This window comes from Limulus polyphemus, unplaced genomic scaffold (assembly GCF_000517525.1).
Source record: "Limulus polyphemus unplaced genomic scaffold, Limulus_polyphemus-2.1.2 Scaffold1975, whole genome shotgun sequence".
NCBI lineage: Eukaryota > Metazoa > Arthropoda > Merostomata > Xiphosura > Limulidae > Limulus > Limulus polyphemus.
The window spans coordinates 2012-15985 of NW_013667585.1; the positions used below are offsets into that span (position 1 = coordinate 2012).

Genomic DNA, 13974 nt, shown 5'->3' on the forward strand with positions numbered 1-13974 from the left:
CTCTGTTTCTACTATTTTAGAAAAGACTTTAAGTTGGAAGAATAATTTTAGAAGGCTTGCATTCCTTTTTTAGTTAACCTGATAGAACTATGTGTAATAAAGATATTCCAAGTTGCATTGACACCTTTGCTATTTAGAGTAGCTACCAAATATTTATCAAAACATAAAAATTCTAGACATAGACATTAGGGACTGAATTCTTATCAACATATTAGGTTTCTCTAAAAATATTAAAGGTAATTTGAGTTTGAGTATTGATCCAATATAGCATCTTCCTTTTACTAGGATCTTTGATATGCTGAGTGAGAAAATAATCCCTTACAATCCAAGGAAATACTTCAGCATTATACTTCTTTCATTATAAAATAATAATTTATGATTACTTTTAATTCATCTTATGGTTATAGCTGCTTTTCTTTGGCTACCAGTGTACTCGTACTATTACTGCTATTGTTTAAAAGCATGACTGCTAACTCAAGGGTCAACATGCTTTTAACAGCAAACAAAAAAAAAATAGTATAGGCAAAGTTTTGATATACAAATTCAAAATAAGTGCAACTAACATATTAAATGTTCACTCATGTAAATTATGTTTACATGCAAAACAAACTGTTTTATTATTGAGTTTCAGATTTTTTTTGTATGTTTTAATGTTTTTTATTCATGATTTATTTGTTGGTTTCTTTTAGGTGCTGTGAAATTTAAAATAATGACAAATGAGGCAGCTGCAAGTGTAATAAAAAACATCATAAACGAAATTGTGCAAGAGTGTAGTCTTGGTGGAAAGGATGTATCTGATAGCTTAGCAGCATTCATAGTAAGTCAGAGGAAGTAATTATTAAATTACTGTGCATGAAATGTAACAATATGTATAAAACTATGAAATGTGAAAATTTTTAGTGTGCTCAAATCAGATATTCTTACCCACCATGTCTAATCAGTCACATGCAACCCATGTGTAACTAGTGAACTTGATGGAATCTATTCAGCTCAGTTTCTACTAAAATAAGGGTTATGCACATTCATGGCACAAGTTTTATTTTAAGATGATATTGTAGATTAAAATCTTGAAATTATACATATAATTTATGTATAATTATGTTTTTCTTTATTGGATAACTATAATAGGATGACACAAAATACTGTATTAGAAATATAATTACTCTCTTCTGTGATTCGTGATATAGTTCACACATACATTTATACATTCTTACTGCTAAAAATAGTTTGAAACTGTTCATCATTCCTTCTAATTCTACCACTTGTAGTAATTGAAATACCAGCATTTTTAAGTGTGTCATTTCATACCTACTTGATACTTCTTGGGTAGAGCTGTAAATGTGTCTAAGTCCTGGTATTTCTTACAATACTTGAACTGCAACCATCATGAAACAAGATCACATCTCAAACATTCTACTTAATTATAAAATACCTTACTGCTACTGCAGTGTGTACCCATGCTCCAGTGAAAAATGTGTTATGAGATCATTAAACAACCAAAAAACAAAACTAGGAGGATCCTAAAACAGAGAAATAATAATATAAATGAGATGAAAAGATATTTAGCCTATCAGATTACTACTGGTGAGTCCAATAATAAAAGGACCAATCTTCCATCCAGTTGACTGGCCTTTTTTGGACACAGGGAGCAGTTGGAGGTCCAAACAATTATAAAACCCTGACCAAAATGATCATTAACTTCATGAAAACATTTCCATACTCAGATTGAAGAACAGCATCACTTAACCACATTTATTTGTAACAGATAAATTCTGGCTGTTAACTGAATTCAAAGAAACAACTTAGTATAATATATACTTACCTTTAGTATTGCCTTTGAAAATGGCAAAACATCATCAAAAACAAATTATTACATGAATGCAAGTCTTTATTAGCACCATTAAGATACATGTTCTTAAATGTTCTCATGACTGGTTCATGATGCATCCATATTACTATCCCATGGAAAAATATAAGGATAGATTGGTTACATGAAAATAAACAATAATAACAAAATCTTTGAATCACTTAAAGCTCTTAACCACGAGATAAGGGCCAAAAATTAGAGAGGCCAGCTTAGTAGCATTTTGAACAACAACATTTGTGTGTTGGTGAGATTCAACTTTGCCCAGGTTTCTCAAGGCCAGTTTTACCAGCATTGGCATTTATTGTGATAAAATATTTGCCTAACATTGTGGTATGCAGATGCATACCTGGTATTTCTTATTTTCTTTTAATTAATAAGGTGAATCTTTTAAGTTCACCAAGAATTTTCAAATACACTTTTCTGACCTTCTGTGTAGTTTTAACAATAGAATGTTGTTTAAGGAATGTGGTGAAATTCCTTTCATTCTAGTTACCTGAGCACTAGATTGACCTATGGCTCTCCAGGGAAGTACTATTTGTCGTAGCACTCATATTTTGATTGTGTTGTGAGAGATAAAGATTGATTTTCACTTTCTTAAAAAGAGCTTAATTCAATCTCTTTCTTGTTTAAACTCAGTCAGTATTCAGAGATACTTTGCTTTACACTTCTTAAACGAACCTCTTATCTGCAAGAGCTACTTCAAATATGTGTTAAGGAAAACTACAGCATGAACTGAAGACAGAGAAGGAAGCACATTCATCATGTTTGACAACAAGTTATTCCAATGATTGACTCATGATTCTTTCTTTTGTATGAGTCCAAAAAAGATCAAGAAGGAAATGATTTTCATGTCCATAAGAAAGAAAAATGGATGATTTCTTCTTTTGTGAATGTTTATGAAAAATGTACATCCAATGAAGTGATTTTAATGCTTTTTTTATGGACTTAGAAGTATTGGACTGCTTTAATCACATGTTTAAATATCTGACTGGTAACTTATTTATTTCTGACACTAACTAAATTGGACCACCATTAAAAAACATTTATTAATTTTTCAGGATCTCCACTGATGCAGAAGCTATTGTCTGAGTAATAGAAAGTGTTTGATAAAGACACTAATACCTAGATCATGAATGAGACAATGGAAAAACAGAATTGAAGTCCAAATATTCAAAAGCTTTGATAATGTTATAGGAACTATACATTTATTGTGAGTTGTTAAAAATACTTTTACATGCACCAAGTGACCTAATATACTACATTACATCCTGATGTGTTCCAAGCTAAATTAATCAATATTGCATGTGACAAAAAATATTAAATACAAAGATGACTAGCCATGGGAAGCTTATGATAATAGATGATTATGACATTGAGTAAACATCAGGGAAGCTGAAACAAAGTTTGTGATTCATGTGACTAGCTAGACTATAGTGTTTATCAAACAAAACCACATCAAAAATAATGTAACTGAGTAAATAAATGAAGCCCTCCAATTCATACTCAGAATGATAAATTTTTGTTCACTATCAAGCTGTTGCAATGTGTGAGATCACTCTTTATTTTGCATTGAACCATCAATATCCTCTTCTATAGATGGTATTGTTCTCAAAGCAGAAGGTACTGGAAAACCTTACAAAGAAGATAACTTATTTTACAAAATATTATAGTCATGCATCAAAAATGACATTAAGTTTTACTTGGACAAAAATTGGGAATCATAGTACCCAATGAGTCAATCATCTAGGAACTCTAATTAAGAAAACAAATATTGCAAAATTCTGTGGTTGGTCACCATCAGAAAAAAAGTTTGCTTAAAGTAAGACTGGAAAAATACAGGGGACCAAAAAATAGGCATTCCTCTTTCATTAAGCTATAAAAATTTCTGTTTCATCTTCCCATGTTTAAGTAATGCACTTAAGTCCACATTGGATGCATCTGTAAACAAGATATTGAAACCAGGAAAATGTAATATTGGATCAGAAATTGCTTTTGAAAGTTTCATAGCGTTTCACAAGCCTGATTTCAAAGGCCTAAATCAGCAATTCAACAATGGCATGTATCCACAGATACACTGGTTTCCTAGAGTTAAAAGTAGTAACTGCAATAACTGAGAATATGGCAGAAAATATATTTCAGGGTAAAATCTGAGTGAAATGAAGAATCAAGTTTTAAAGCAAAAACAGTTTATTTTGTCTTTAGAGACACAATATGAACAAACACAACTCATTCAAATGATATCTTCACAAGATGAAATGTGTTCATACTTTTCTCTAATTAAAGAGAAGTTCTATTCCAAGAAAAACACTGGATCAACTAAGAGAACTTACAATTATGTACTTGTTGTAATAGTGTCAAGTTTCCCAGATGAGCATTTGCTAGTTGCCACCCATATCACTTGATCATCTCATAAGCTAAAATAAGGAGGACACTGCCTCTAGGTATTTATTAACCTGTATATAACTGATATCATTGGAGAAACACTAATGTAAATCCAGCAAATTTTCCAGTTCAGCAACTTCAAAGTGGAATAACCTATGACAATGTGTGATTAGGACAAGAATAGGGTAAAAACATAACATAGTCAATTTAACTGCATGTTGAATACAACACATTAGCTGAACTTGTGTATGTGTGAAATATTTTAAAGATCTTTGAGAACTACACCTGTTCATCATTCTCAGCTAATAAAAGAATGAAAACATAATATTTTTCAAAAGGCATAACCTTAGAACTGCAACTTTTAGAAATAACAAAAACTGCCTTTTTTTACTGTCATTTTCTTCCATTTGAAACATAAAATACCTTGTTACCAAATGTAAGGTTCTGAAAAATTGTCCCTGTTCTAAAACCTCAAATATCATCAATATGAGGTAAAAAGAAGTTATCTGTAAAGGATATGGAGCCTTAAAGATCATCTATACAGAACTTGACATCAATAATATTTTTACATATCAAAAGGATGGGTTTGACCATGATTAATGGATGGTTGAATAGTACCCATTTCCAACATTTCATCCAAATAGTTAATTATCTGTATTGCTTTATTGGAGATGTTCAGTATGGTTGGAATTCTGATCACACAGATTACCCCTTGTGGTATACAAACACCACATATGTTACTCATCTAGTGCATGTTTCATATTTACAAAAATTTAGACTTTTCTGAAGTCCTTATTCAGAATATGCTAACTCTTGTTAAGGTTTCAAGCAAAATTCAGACTTTGTTGATACTTTCTGTAGCAGGATCCAATTCAAGAAACTGTTCTGTTGTACGATATAGCTCTATTGAGTCCTACAACTGTCACCTGAAACAAAGATATTCTTGGGAACATCTGATCCAATTTTATGATTGGACAGATGCAGAGAGAAGGTGGAATGTGAGAGCAATAGTGGCATATCCAGCCAGATTCATTTCTGAATTGGAAGAACTAAGGTTTTCTTTTGAAGTCTCATCTTTGTTTTAGTATTTTATTTAACATTTGCTGAGTGGGCGAGTATAATTTTTAGTCCATTTTCAGCAAAGGTTATTTTCATTTATTAAAATATTTGTTTTACTTTTCAGTTTAGTCCTATGTTCACAGGTGGGGACCTAAGTTCACATGCCAAGACAAATTTACAGAATGCTATTGAACATGGTATTCTGTATTTGTTGTCAGAATTATCAGTTATTCATTTTACCCTACATTGCTCATTAGTGAAAGTTTATGGTAGAATACAGTAAATAACTATCACTTCTAGTTTGGCAGTACTTCGTGTAAATCATGATTTTAATAGTTTAATTTTCGAAGTGGGAATTCTTCATTATTATTTTTTCTTTACATTGAAGAAATCTTTTAATTTAACTTAATTTCCCAGTCTTTATTTTTTTTCTCACATCGTATATTTTGCATCAAACACTTTTGTTTGATTTACATATTTCTACAATTAATTCTGAAAGTCATGTTCCCACTTCGGGTTTTATACCTTTGGCACCAGTCATTGGATTTCTCTGCTATTATCCATCATAAGATTGTTCATTATATGTGTCAATCTTCTCCTGAACAAGCTGAACCTGTTTGGGCCAATGAAGATTTGATAGCATTTTCACACCTCTGGATTATGTTGTGTTTACCCCTACTCCTCCTTCAAAATCAGTTAGGCTTAATACAGCATTTTTTTGATGTGATTTCTCAGGTATATTATGTTTTATACAATTCCCCATTTTTCTATGATTCCTTATTACCTCCATGTTGGCTTGTTTGTCATCTTCAGCTCTCCCTTTACACATGTGGTTTCACTGCAGTTGGAATTTTCTGGGTTGCAATGAGACCTTGTCCTGTGTACATTTGCTGCCTCTTTCTTTTTGGGATTGTTGTATTTTCTTTGATGATATGCTTTTGATCATGTATCTGAGACTTTGGAATCTCGTGTGTTATCTTTGCCTCAATGTTTCATGTACTCTTTATCCTTTTCTATATCTTTTCATTTTTACTGATCATGTTTTTTTCCCTAACACTTTGGTGGCTCATGAGGATAACTCCTCTGTTTAGCCATTTTCCCTTCCTTCCGTCTCTCACCTTTATCCTCATGGTTCTATGGTGTCTGTTTCTGCTTCTTTCTTCCTTGGCAACCATCCTCTGTTCATATTCTTTCTCCTTCCTTTTCATTTTACCCACTTTTATAATTTCTGGATTGAGTTTCATAAATATTGCATGGTTCGGATCACTTTCCAGCAGTTTCTCTACCACTTGAATGTGCTCCTCTGTTTTCTGCCCATATATGTGCAACATATTTCTATGATGGGTGAAAAATATACCTAGTTCAGAAGTGGTGCTGTCCCCCACACCAGCTCTTAGAATTTTAATTACTCATCTTAGGGAGTGTCTTTCAGATGCTTTCGAAGGATACTTCTTTCTTTCCCTCAGACTGGTCCCTCCACCTATTCAATGTGGGATTCTAGCTAATTATGTGAGGAGAGGTAATGTACCATATCAGAAGTTATAATTTTCCTACACTGGAAATGTATTTCTGATAGGTACTTACCCTCCCCCCCCCCCCCCACCCCCACCACACACACAGTTCTCACCCTTTATCTCTACTGAAAACCGGTGCTTCCATCTTCTGCCAAAACTTGAAGTGATAGTTAGGTAGAATGGAATAGAGGGAGTCACCTGCATCATGAGAGTTTATCGCGCTACTATTTGTGAAGGGTTGACGCATGATGATTTCCATGAGAGATACATTGGAATTTATTAATTCCAATGTAGGGGAGATAGTAGGCTTGTGGCATGTTTAAGCAATTTTTTTCATATAGAGGGCAGCACTGAATGAGAATATCCATTTATGTGAGAGGAGGTAATTACCTATCAGAAATACATTTTCAGTGCAGGAAAATTATAACTTTTAGCTCATTTCCAAAAAAGGCTGACACAGAAGGCATTAAAAACAAAACTTTTAAACAGCAGGAAAGCAAACAGTGAATTTATACTTTCAAAAATTTTATGCCCCTTTAACAGAATGTACAACACAAGGAAAAATAACTTTACAATAATCACTTGCATTACTTATTTAAATTTTCAGTTTTCTTTTCTTAATTCATTATAATTATTGTAGATTAAAATGATATGAAATTAATGAACCTTAGTTCAATCATACTTGTAAAAAATAGTTTTTCTTGGGGATAAAATGTTTAGTTGTAATTGTTTATGTCTTTTAGAATAATTCCATTTTGATTTGTTTTCGTTTTTTTACTTAAACTTTATACATGTAGGGCAAGATGTTATGAAATTGATTATTTATTAAGTGTTTTTTAAGTCCAGTGTGAAACTACTTTTTGGTGGGAAATTAAAATGTATAGTTTTAGTTAATTTTCACTTATGTTTTAAAACTTATAAGTTTAATCATATTTAAATCAGAATTAGATTGTTCATATATGTATAGTGATGTGTTCATCTTGTGTTTTTCTTGATAGCTCAAGGTAGTGACACTGAGCCAGGGTAGCAAGTATGTTGATAGAGCTCTCAGCAGAGAAGATGTAATGAATCTAGTTCAGGTAATCAATATTTTTAACATGATATTGAGATTACTCTCCATCGGGTTAGGGGGGCTAATATCTGTTTGATTGCCCAGCATGGCCAGGTGGTTAGAGCACTTGACTTGCAATCTGAGGGTCGTGGGTTTGAATCCCCTTTCAGCCATGGGGGTGTGTTATAACATGACGGTCAATCCCACTATTCATTGGTAAAAGAGTAACCCAAGAATTGGCGGTGGGTGGTGGTGACTAGCACAGATAATCCTCATGTAGCTTTTGGTGAAATTCACAACAAACAAACAAACAATCTGTTTAAAGGAACAAATGTGTTTCTTTAAACATATTCTCTAGTTTCAATGAAATAAAACTAGTTTTAAACAGTTATATTTTTGACACGCACATTTACTGTGTGTAAATGAGATATAAATAATATATGGATAAATATGAAGGATAAACAGCAAAATTTATTGAAAGAAATTTGTGTTTTTTTTTGGGGGGGGGGGAGATGTCACTAATTCATCATTTGTAAAGTACAAATTTTTGGTTTTGTAAAACTCATTTGGCTCATATGCAGGAAACTTTAACATGATATTACTCTCCGTCAGGTTAGGGAGCCAATGTCTGTTTGATTGAAAAGCTTCCTAGCTTTTTTCCTCACAATATTTTGCCTTGACCTATTTATTTTATTTGAGGCAATTTTACTATACTCCAGTGGATCAAAGACGTTCATTTCCACTCTCAGTATTCTCTGAATTATCTATCTCTTGTACTTATGGGTAGCATATTTTCTCATAAATTAACTGAGCAGTTTTGTCTACTCTATTTTAATATTACCATTATTAATCACACCCACTCCAATGTCACTAAAATATTTATTTTCTAATCCTGATCAAGTTTCTCTCCCAACAATACAACCTTTGGGAATATGTGAGTATTCATCTGCTATATAGCTTTGTTGCCAACTAATATCTTAATTTCATAAGCACTCTATACATCTTAACCTGCAGCTTTACATGAACCTCTTGTTGGTGCATGTATATTTGCCTTTAATTTAACAACTTTCAAACTCATGTGATTTTTCAACATACCTGTTGATCACAGTATTCATATGTATATTATGGAGTAATTCTATAAGACTACTGTTTTCAATGTCACACACAAAATCAATGGGACATAACATATATATATATGCATATATATCCATTTAGGACAGTAATTATACAGTTTGGATTTACCCAGTTTGATCTTTCTTGTAGATAGCCATAGAGTAATTTTCTAATCTTCAGATGAACAATTATATTTACATTTGTTTATTTGAAATGGACAGTTAACATATATATATTCAGTAAATTCTAATACCTGTAGCATCGCATTTTGTCCACTTCGTAACATAGTAATCAAGTCCAATTATGCAATACTTTTGTCCACTGCATAACATAGTAATCAAGTCCAATTATGCAATACTTTTGTCCACTTCATAACATAGTAATCAAGTCCAATTATGTAGTACTTTTGTCCACTTCATAACATAGTAATCAAATCCAATTATGCAATACTTCTGATAAGGTACTCTCCCTCAGCTCACAATATTAGCTTTTCTCATTTTGTGTTGCCCTCTGTATGGGAACTTTTTCAGAAACGCATGCTACAATCCTTCATCGTCTTTCTGTTAGAACCCAAAATTCCAACATGTCTCTCATCCAAATCATCATACATCACCTCTCCACCAATAGGAGAGCACTACTATCACATGATGCATGTGACTCCCTCTATGCGCCACTATGACTTCTCATTTAACAGCTGTCGAGTTCAGATGATTTTCCTAACATTGTTCAGTTACCTTGAAGTGGTTTATTTTTCATTTTTTATATTTCCCTTAACTTCACAGTTGTGGAGTTAATATTTTTATTAAAGTATTACTTCCTTGTGTTTGCCACTTTTTTCTGCTTATGAATTCCAAGTTACAGTCACCACTTTGGGTACTTTTCCAGTGTCTGATGCCGTATTTTCAGCCACGAGCATGAGTGACCCATTGGGGAATATATCTTTGCTCATTTGCTGGGAGATTGAGCGATATATAAGCCAACTTCTCTCACCTACTTCTGCCCCACTTCCTCCTGAGCCTTTCGAACCAGGGTAGGCTGATGACAATTTTAACTGCTTGTTCCAAAGAATTTGCAGCGCCATCCCGTTCACTTTCTGACGATTCAGCTTGTCCGTTATCAGTCTTTTCAGACTTTATCTCTCAGGTATGTGATGTTTTGTCTCTTACATCTGTTGCCTATGCCCCCAGACCTTCTCTCTTATATGAAACAACTTCCTGACCCTATTTAGTCTATCCCCTGTCTCCCGATATTAGGGTTCATGTTGACCGATTTGCCTTTCAATTAGGGGAGGGAGTTAGTACGCCTTGTCCCCAATGGAATTTGGATCAGCCCACCCTTGCTTATCATCGGGCGGACTTTCCCTTTCTTTACCAAAAGTGTTTGGGGGCAGTTCTACTTGTTTGGAAAGCGAACCCAGATTACCGTATCCAACTTAACCAAGCCCAATTTTCTTGCCTTCGTCTCACCCTCATGACCCAGTTAAGGTACCTTTCCTCCCTTCACCTTTTGTCGGAAGCTGTTCACAGGAACCATGAGGGGTTTCCTGCTGAAATACTCTCCATCCTTATTTCTACATTGGCTCATCTGTTATCTTCAACTCTGTGCTTCAAACATGGTTTGTTTGTTGTTGGGACCTCATGAGCCATGACGCGGTTTTGGAATGGACCCATCTCCAGGCTCCTTATTTGAGGGACCTCTGCATGGCTTTGTTTTTGCGGCATTATATGTTTTGATTTGGTTCATGAGTCTTTGGAGTCGCGGGTGGCCTTGGCCCATCAAAATTCTGCCCTTACTTACTTGGTAGCTTGTTTTTTGCAGGTTGGATGTTTTTGCCCTAAATGTTACCAGGACCTTGTAACACTCCTCCTACCTTATCTTTTATCTGGATTGTATTTTCCTTCCTAAGACCTCTGCGGCTTGAGAAAATCAGTCCTTTTCCTCTATCTGCCTATCCTCTATATCTCATCTCTACTCTTATCCTTATCCGGATAGACTCCTCTGTCTTGTCCTTGCCCTCTGTTGTTATATTGCTCACATGGCTTCTTTCCAGGGTCCTCGTTCCCACCTTTTTGTCCCTTGGCAATATTCCTCTTTCTCTGATCTTTCCCTGGTTACCATGGCCAATTGGGTTCGACGTTTGATCCGGTTTGCTTATTTCTCCTTCTCTCCTTCCCAGCATGATCTCTTTCACGTTTCCTTACATCAAATCCATCACCTTACCTTATCCTTTGCTTCTTGTCTTCATCGGCCATTGGAGGAGATTTTATGATTGGACATTTGAACAACTCTGCACATGTTCATCTCCTACTACCTACAACACATCGCTGTGTCTACTTTCTCGGGGTATCATCTGCTGCTTGTGGCTATTCTATAAACTTCGATGTGGCTGTGACAGGAGGTAAGTCCTTACTAATGCTTTCTTTTCTTTCAGGATCCCTTGCTTAAGCTTTTTTTTTGGATCCCGCTCTGTGGCAAGATGTGTCTGACCAGGTATTCTGTCTGTACTCGGAATGGGTTCCACTTAGATGGCTATAACCATTTACAGACATCTTGCTATCAAATTTGCACTGTAAGCCATGTTGATTCTTACACATTTTCTATGGCTATGTACGCTCATCCTTATGGAGTGTTTCACAATATCACTAGTGTGTAAATTCCTTGTGATAATTGTGTCGTAATATGGCCTTCCTGGATAGTACCACCCATGGACAGCGTGGGAAAGTAGAAGAGGATTGCTGCCCATCCCTGCCATGTCTAGATTGAATAAATCAGTGTGGTCTGCTTTTAAAAATAGGGTTTTGTAATCACCCATTGCACTGTCTTGGGTGTTGCAATCTCTCTGGACTCTCCACCACACTTTTTTCCCCTTTCTTCTAGTGGAGTTTGGGAGTCATTACCTCTTACCAGTTCCCAGCCACTGGGGTGGTTGACCATGGAGGGAATCTGCTGGATGGGTTTCACAAAGATGGCTATAACCACTTAGTTGAGAGTAGGGTGGTATTCTGCTGATGTAGAGGGAGTTACAATATCCTCTGGATGAGTAACTAATTCCCAGAGTTGGAGATACCCAAAAGCAGTTCACCTCTTCAGTTGGGTGCCCTCCTCCTCCTACCCTCGCGTGGATGTCAGTACCCAGTGAGTGAAGTCGAGTGAACCAATCAAATAAGTCCTCACACAGGTTTCTGGGTCATCCATCTTCCCCTCTTCACTTGTCTTCTACATTGTGGGTTGCAGAAAGTCTTTGTGGCCTGTTTCTGCTTCTGTCCTGGGTTTCTCCTCATTGGGTGATGAGGTTGTTACTGGCCTGGGATCATTTCAGGCTGGTTTCACGGTCATGGGGGTTGAAAGCATGCGATGGACTTCCCTCAGATTCTGGATGACACATTCTTGGATCCCTGGCATTAGGCTACTCTGTGAGTTCCTGGAGTTGAATGTGAGGTTCTCTCTTGACTCTGGGACTGAAGACAGTATGATCCTCATCCTACCCTCGCCAATATGTCAGTAACCAGCGAGTGAGGTTGACTTACTGAGTACGGTCTGCCTTAGCCACTCTATACCATGGGACACATCCTCACTTGGCCACTATCTATCATGGGATTGAGTGATTCTGATTTCTGTTTACGATCACTTTGCTAAACTATCCTCTCCCATGCAGATGTGCTCCCTGGTCCTCCTGATCATGTTGATGATCCTGGCAAAGAGATACCTGGCTCAGATGTGATGCTGTGCCCCTTCTCAGATCATCTGCTCTGTTCCTCTCATTTTGGGGGTGTTCTCTGGATGCTTCCGGGGGATTTGCTTGTGCTTCCCTCACACTGGTCCCTCCATTTCAGTGTGGGATTCAAGCTAATCTTGTGAGTGGAGAGACAGTACCTTATCGTAAGTTATAATTTTCCTAAATGAAAATGTATTTCCAATAGTTACATAGAGGGAGTCACGTATCATGTGATAGTAGTGCTCTCCTGTTGGTGGAGAGGTGACGCATGATGATTTGCATGAGAGACGTGTTGGAACTTTGGATTCCAACAGAAGGATGATGAAGGCTTGTGGCATGCATTTCTGAAAAAGTTTGCATACAGAAGGCAGTACAAAATGAGAAAAGCTAATCTTGTGAGCTTAGGGAAGTACCTGTTGGAAATACATTTTTATTTAGTAAAATTATACCTTTTGTCCACTTCATAACAAGTAATCAAGTACAATTATGCAACACATTTGTCTAGTAGTGCATTGTAGTTCAGTCATAGATGTGTTCAAATGTTCAGTTGTAAATGGTAGTCACCTAGTCAAGTTGTACACTGTATGTTTTACTTATTAGTTTTGTAGGTTTGGCAGTTTAAATAAATAAATTTGAGTGTCATTTCAACACAATTTCTTATTGACAAACTTTGTTGGTCATTGTGTAGCCTTTAGTATCAGTCTATAATCCGCTATAGCTACAGGCTCTTTCTTTAGGAATTGAGTTGATAATCCACTTTTCATAATATTTTGCCCTAAATTACATTTGAAATGTTCAGCTATTTTGTTTCTAAATGCTGTAACAATATGTTTAGTTTTCCAGCATATTCATTGGTTCACAGCTGATATTTACTACTAGTTTGGTGCTTGCTTAATCTCTCCATCAAGTAACTGTTTTTGATTTACTAAATCTGTTATAGTTTCTTGTCCACATAGTAACGTATTCTCTCATTAAGTGATTACCTATGTTTATTTACATTCTTCTTTAATTACTTTAAATCATCTGACATAGCAGTGTCTAGTACAAATATGAATAAACTTTTACCTACATTAGTCAACCATCACGTTGAAATGGATACACTATCTTTAACTCTTTCAATCCGGGCTCGGTCCCTCGGACCGACCTCGTAACTATTTTGTGCTTGTTATAGTTTTCATGCTATAACTTTTAAATTAATAAGCAAGTGTTAACAGAATTTGGCAGTTTATCAGCAAACTACAATGCTTTCATATGCAAAATACCTAATTTTTTT

General features: G+C 35.4%; 1 protein-coding gene across 5 annotated transcripts in view; it reads left to right on the forward strand.

Moving 5' to 3' along the window:
* Positions 1 to 694: 694 nt before the first annotated feature.
* LOC106465537 (cilia- and flagella-associated protein 206-like) overlaps positions 695 to 13974 on the forward strand; it is a 96074-nt gene continuing 82794 nt past the window's right edge. For 4 of the 5 annotated variants that reach the window (XM_022393451.1, XM_022393452.1, XM_022393450.1 and 1 more), the window contains exons 1-2: positions 695 to 817; positions 7821 to 7901. In XM_022393451.1, coding sequence (XP_022249159.1) covers positions 710 to 817; positions 7821 to 7901 — 189 coding nt within the window. In that variant the 5' untranslated portion in view covers positions 695 to 709. Of the gene's footprint in view, positions 818 to 7820; positions 7902 to 13974 lie in introns of those variants that run through there. The other variant, XM_022393454.1, reaches the window with a different exon arrangement.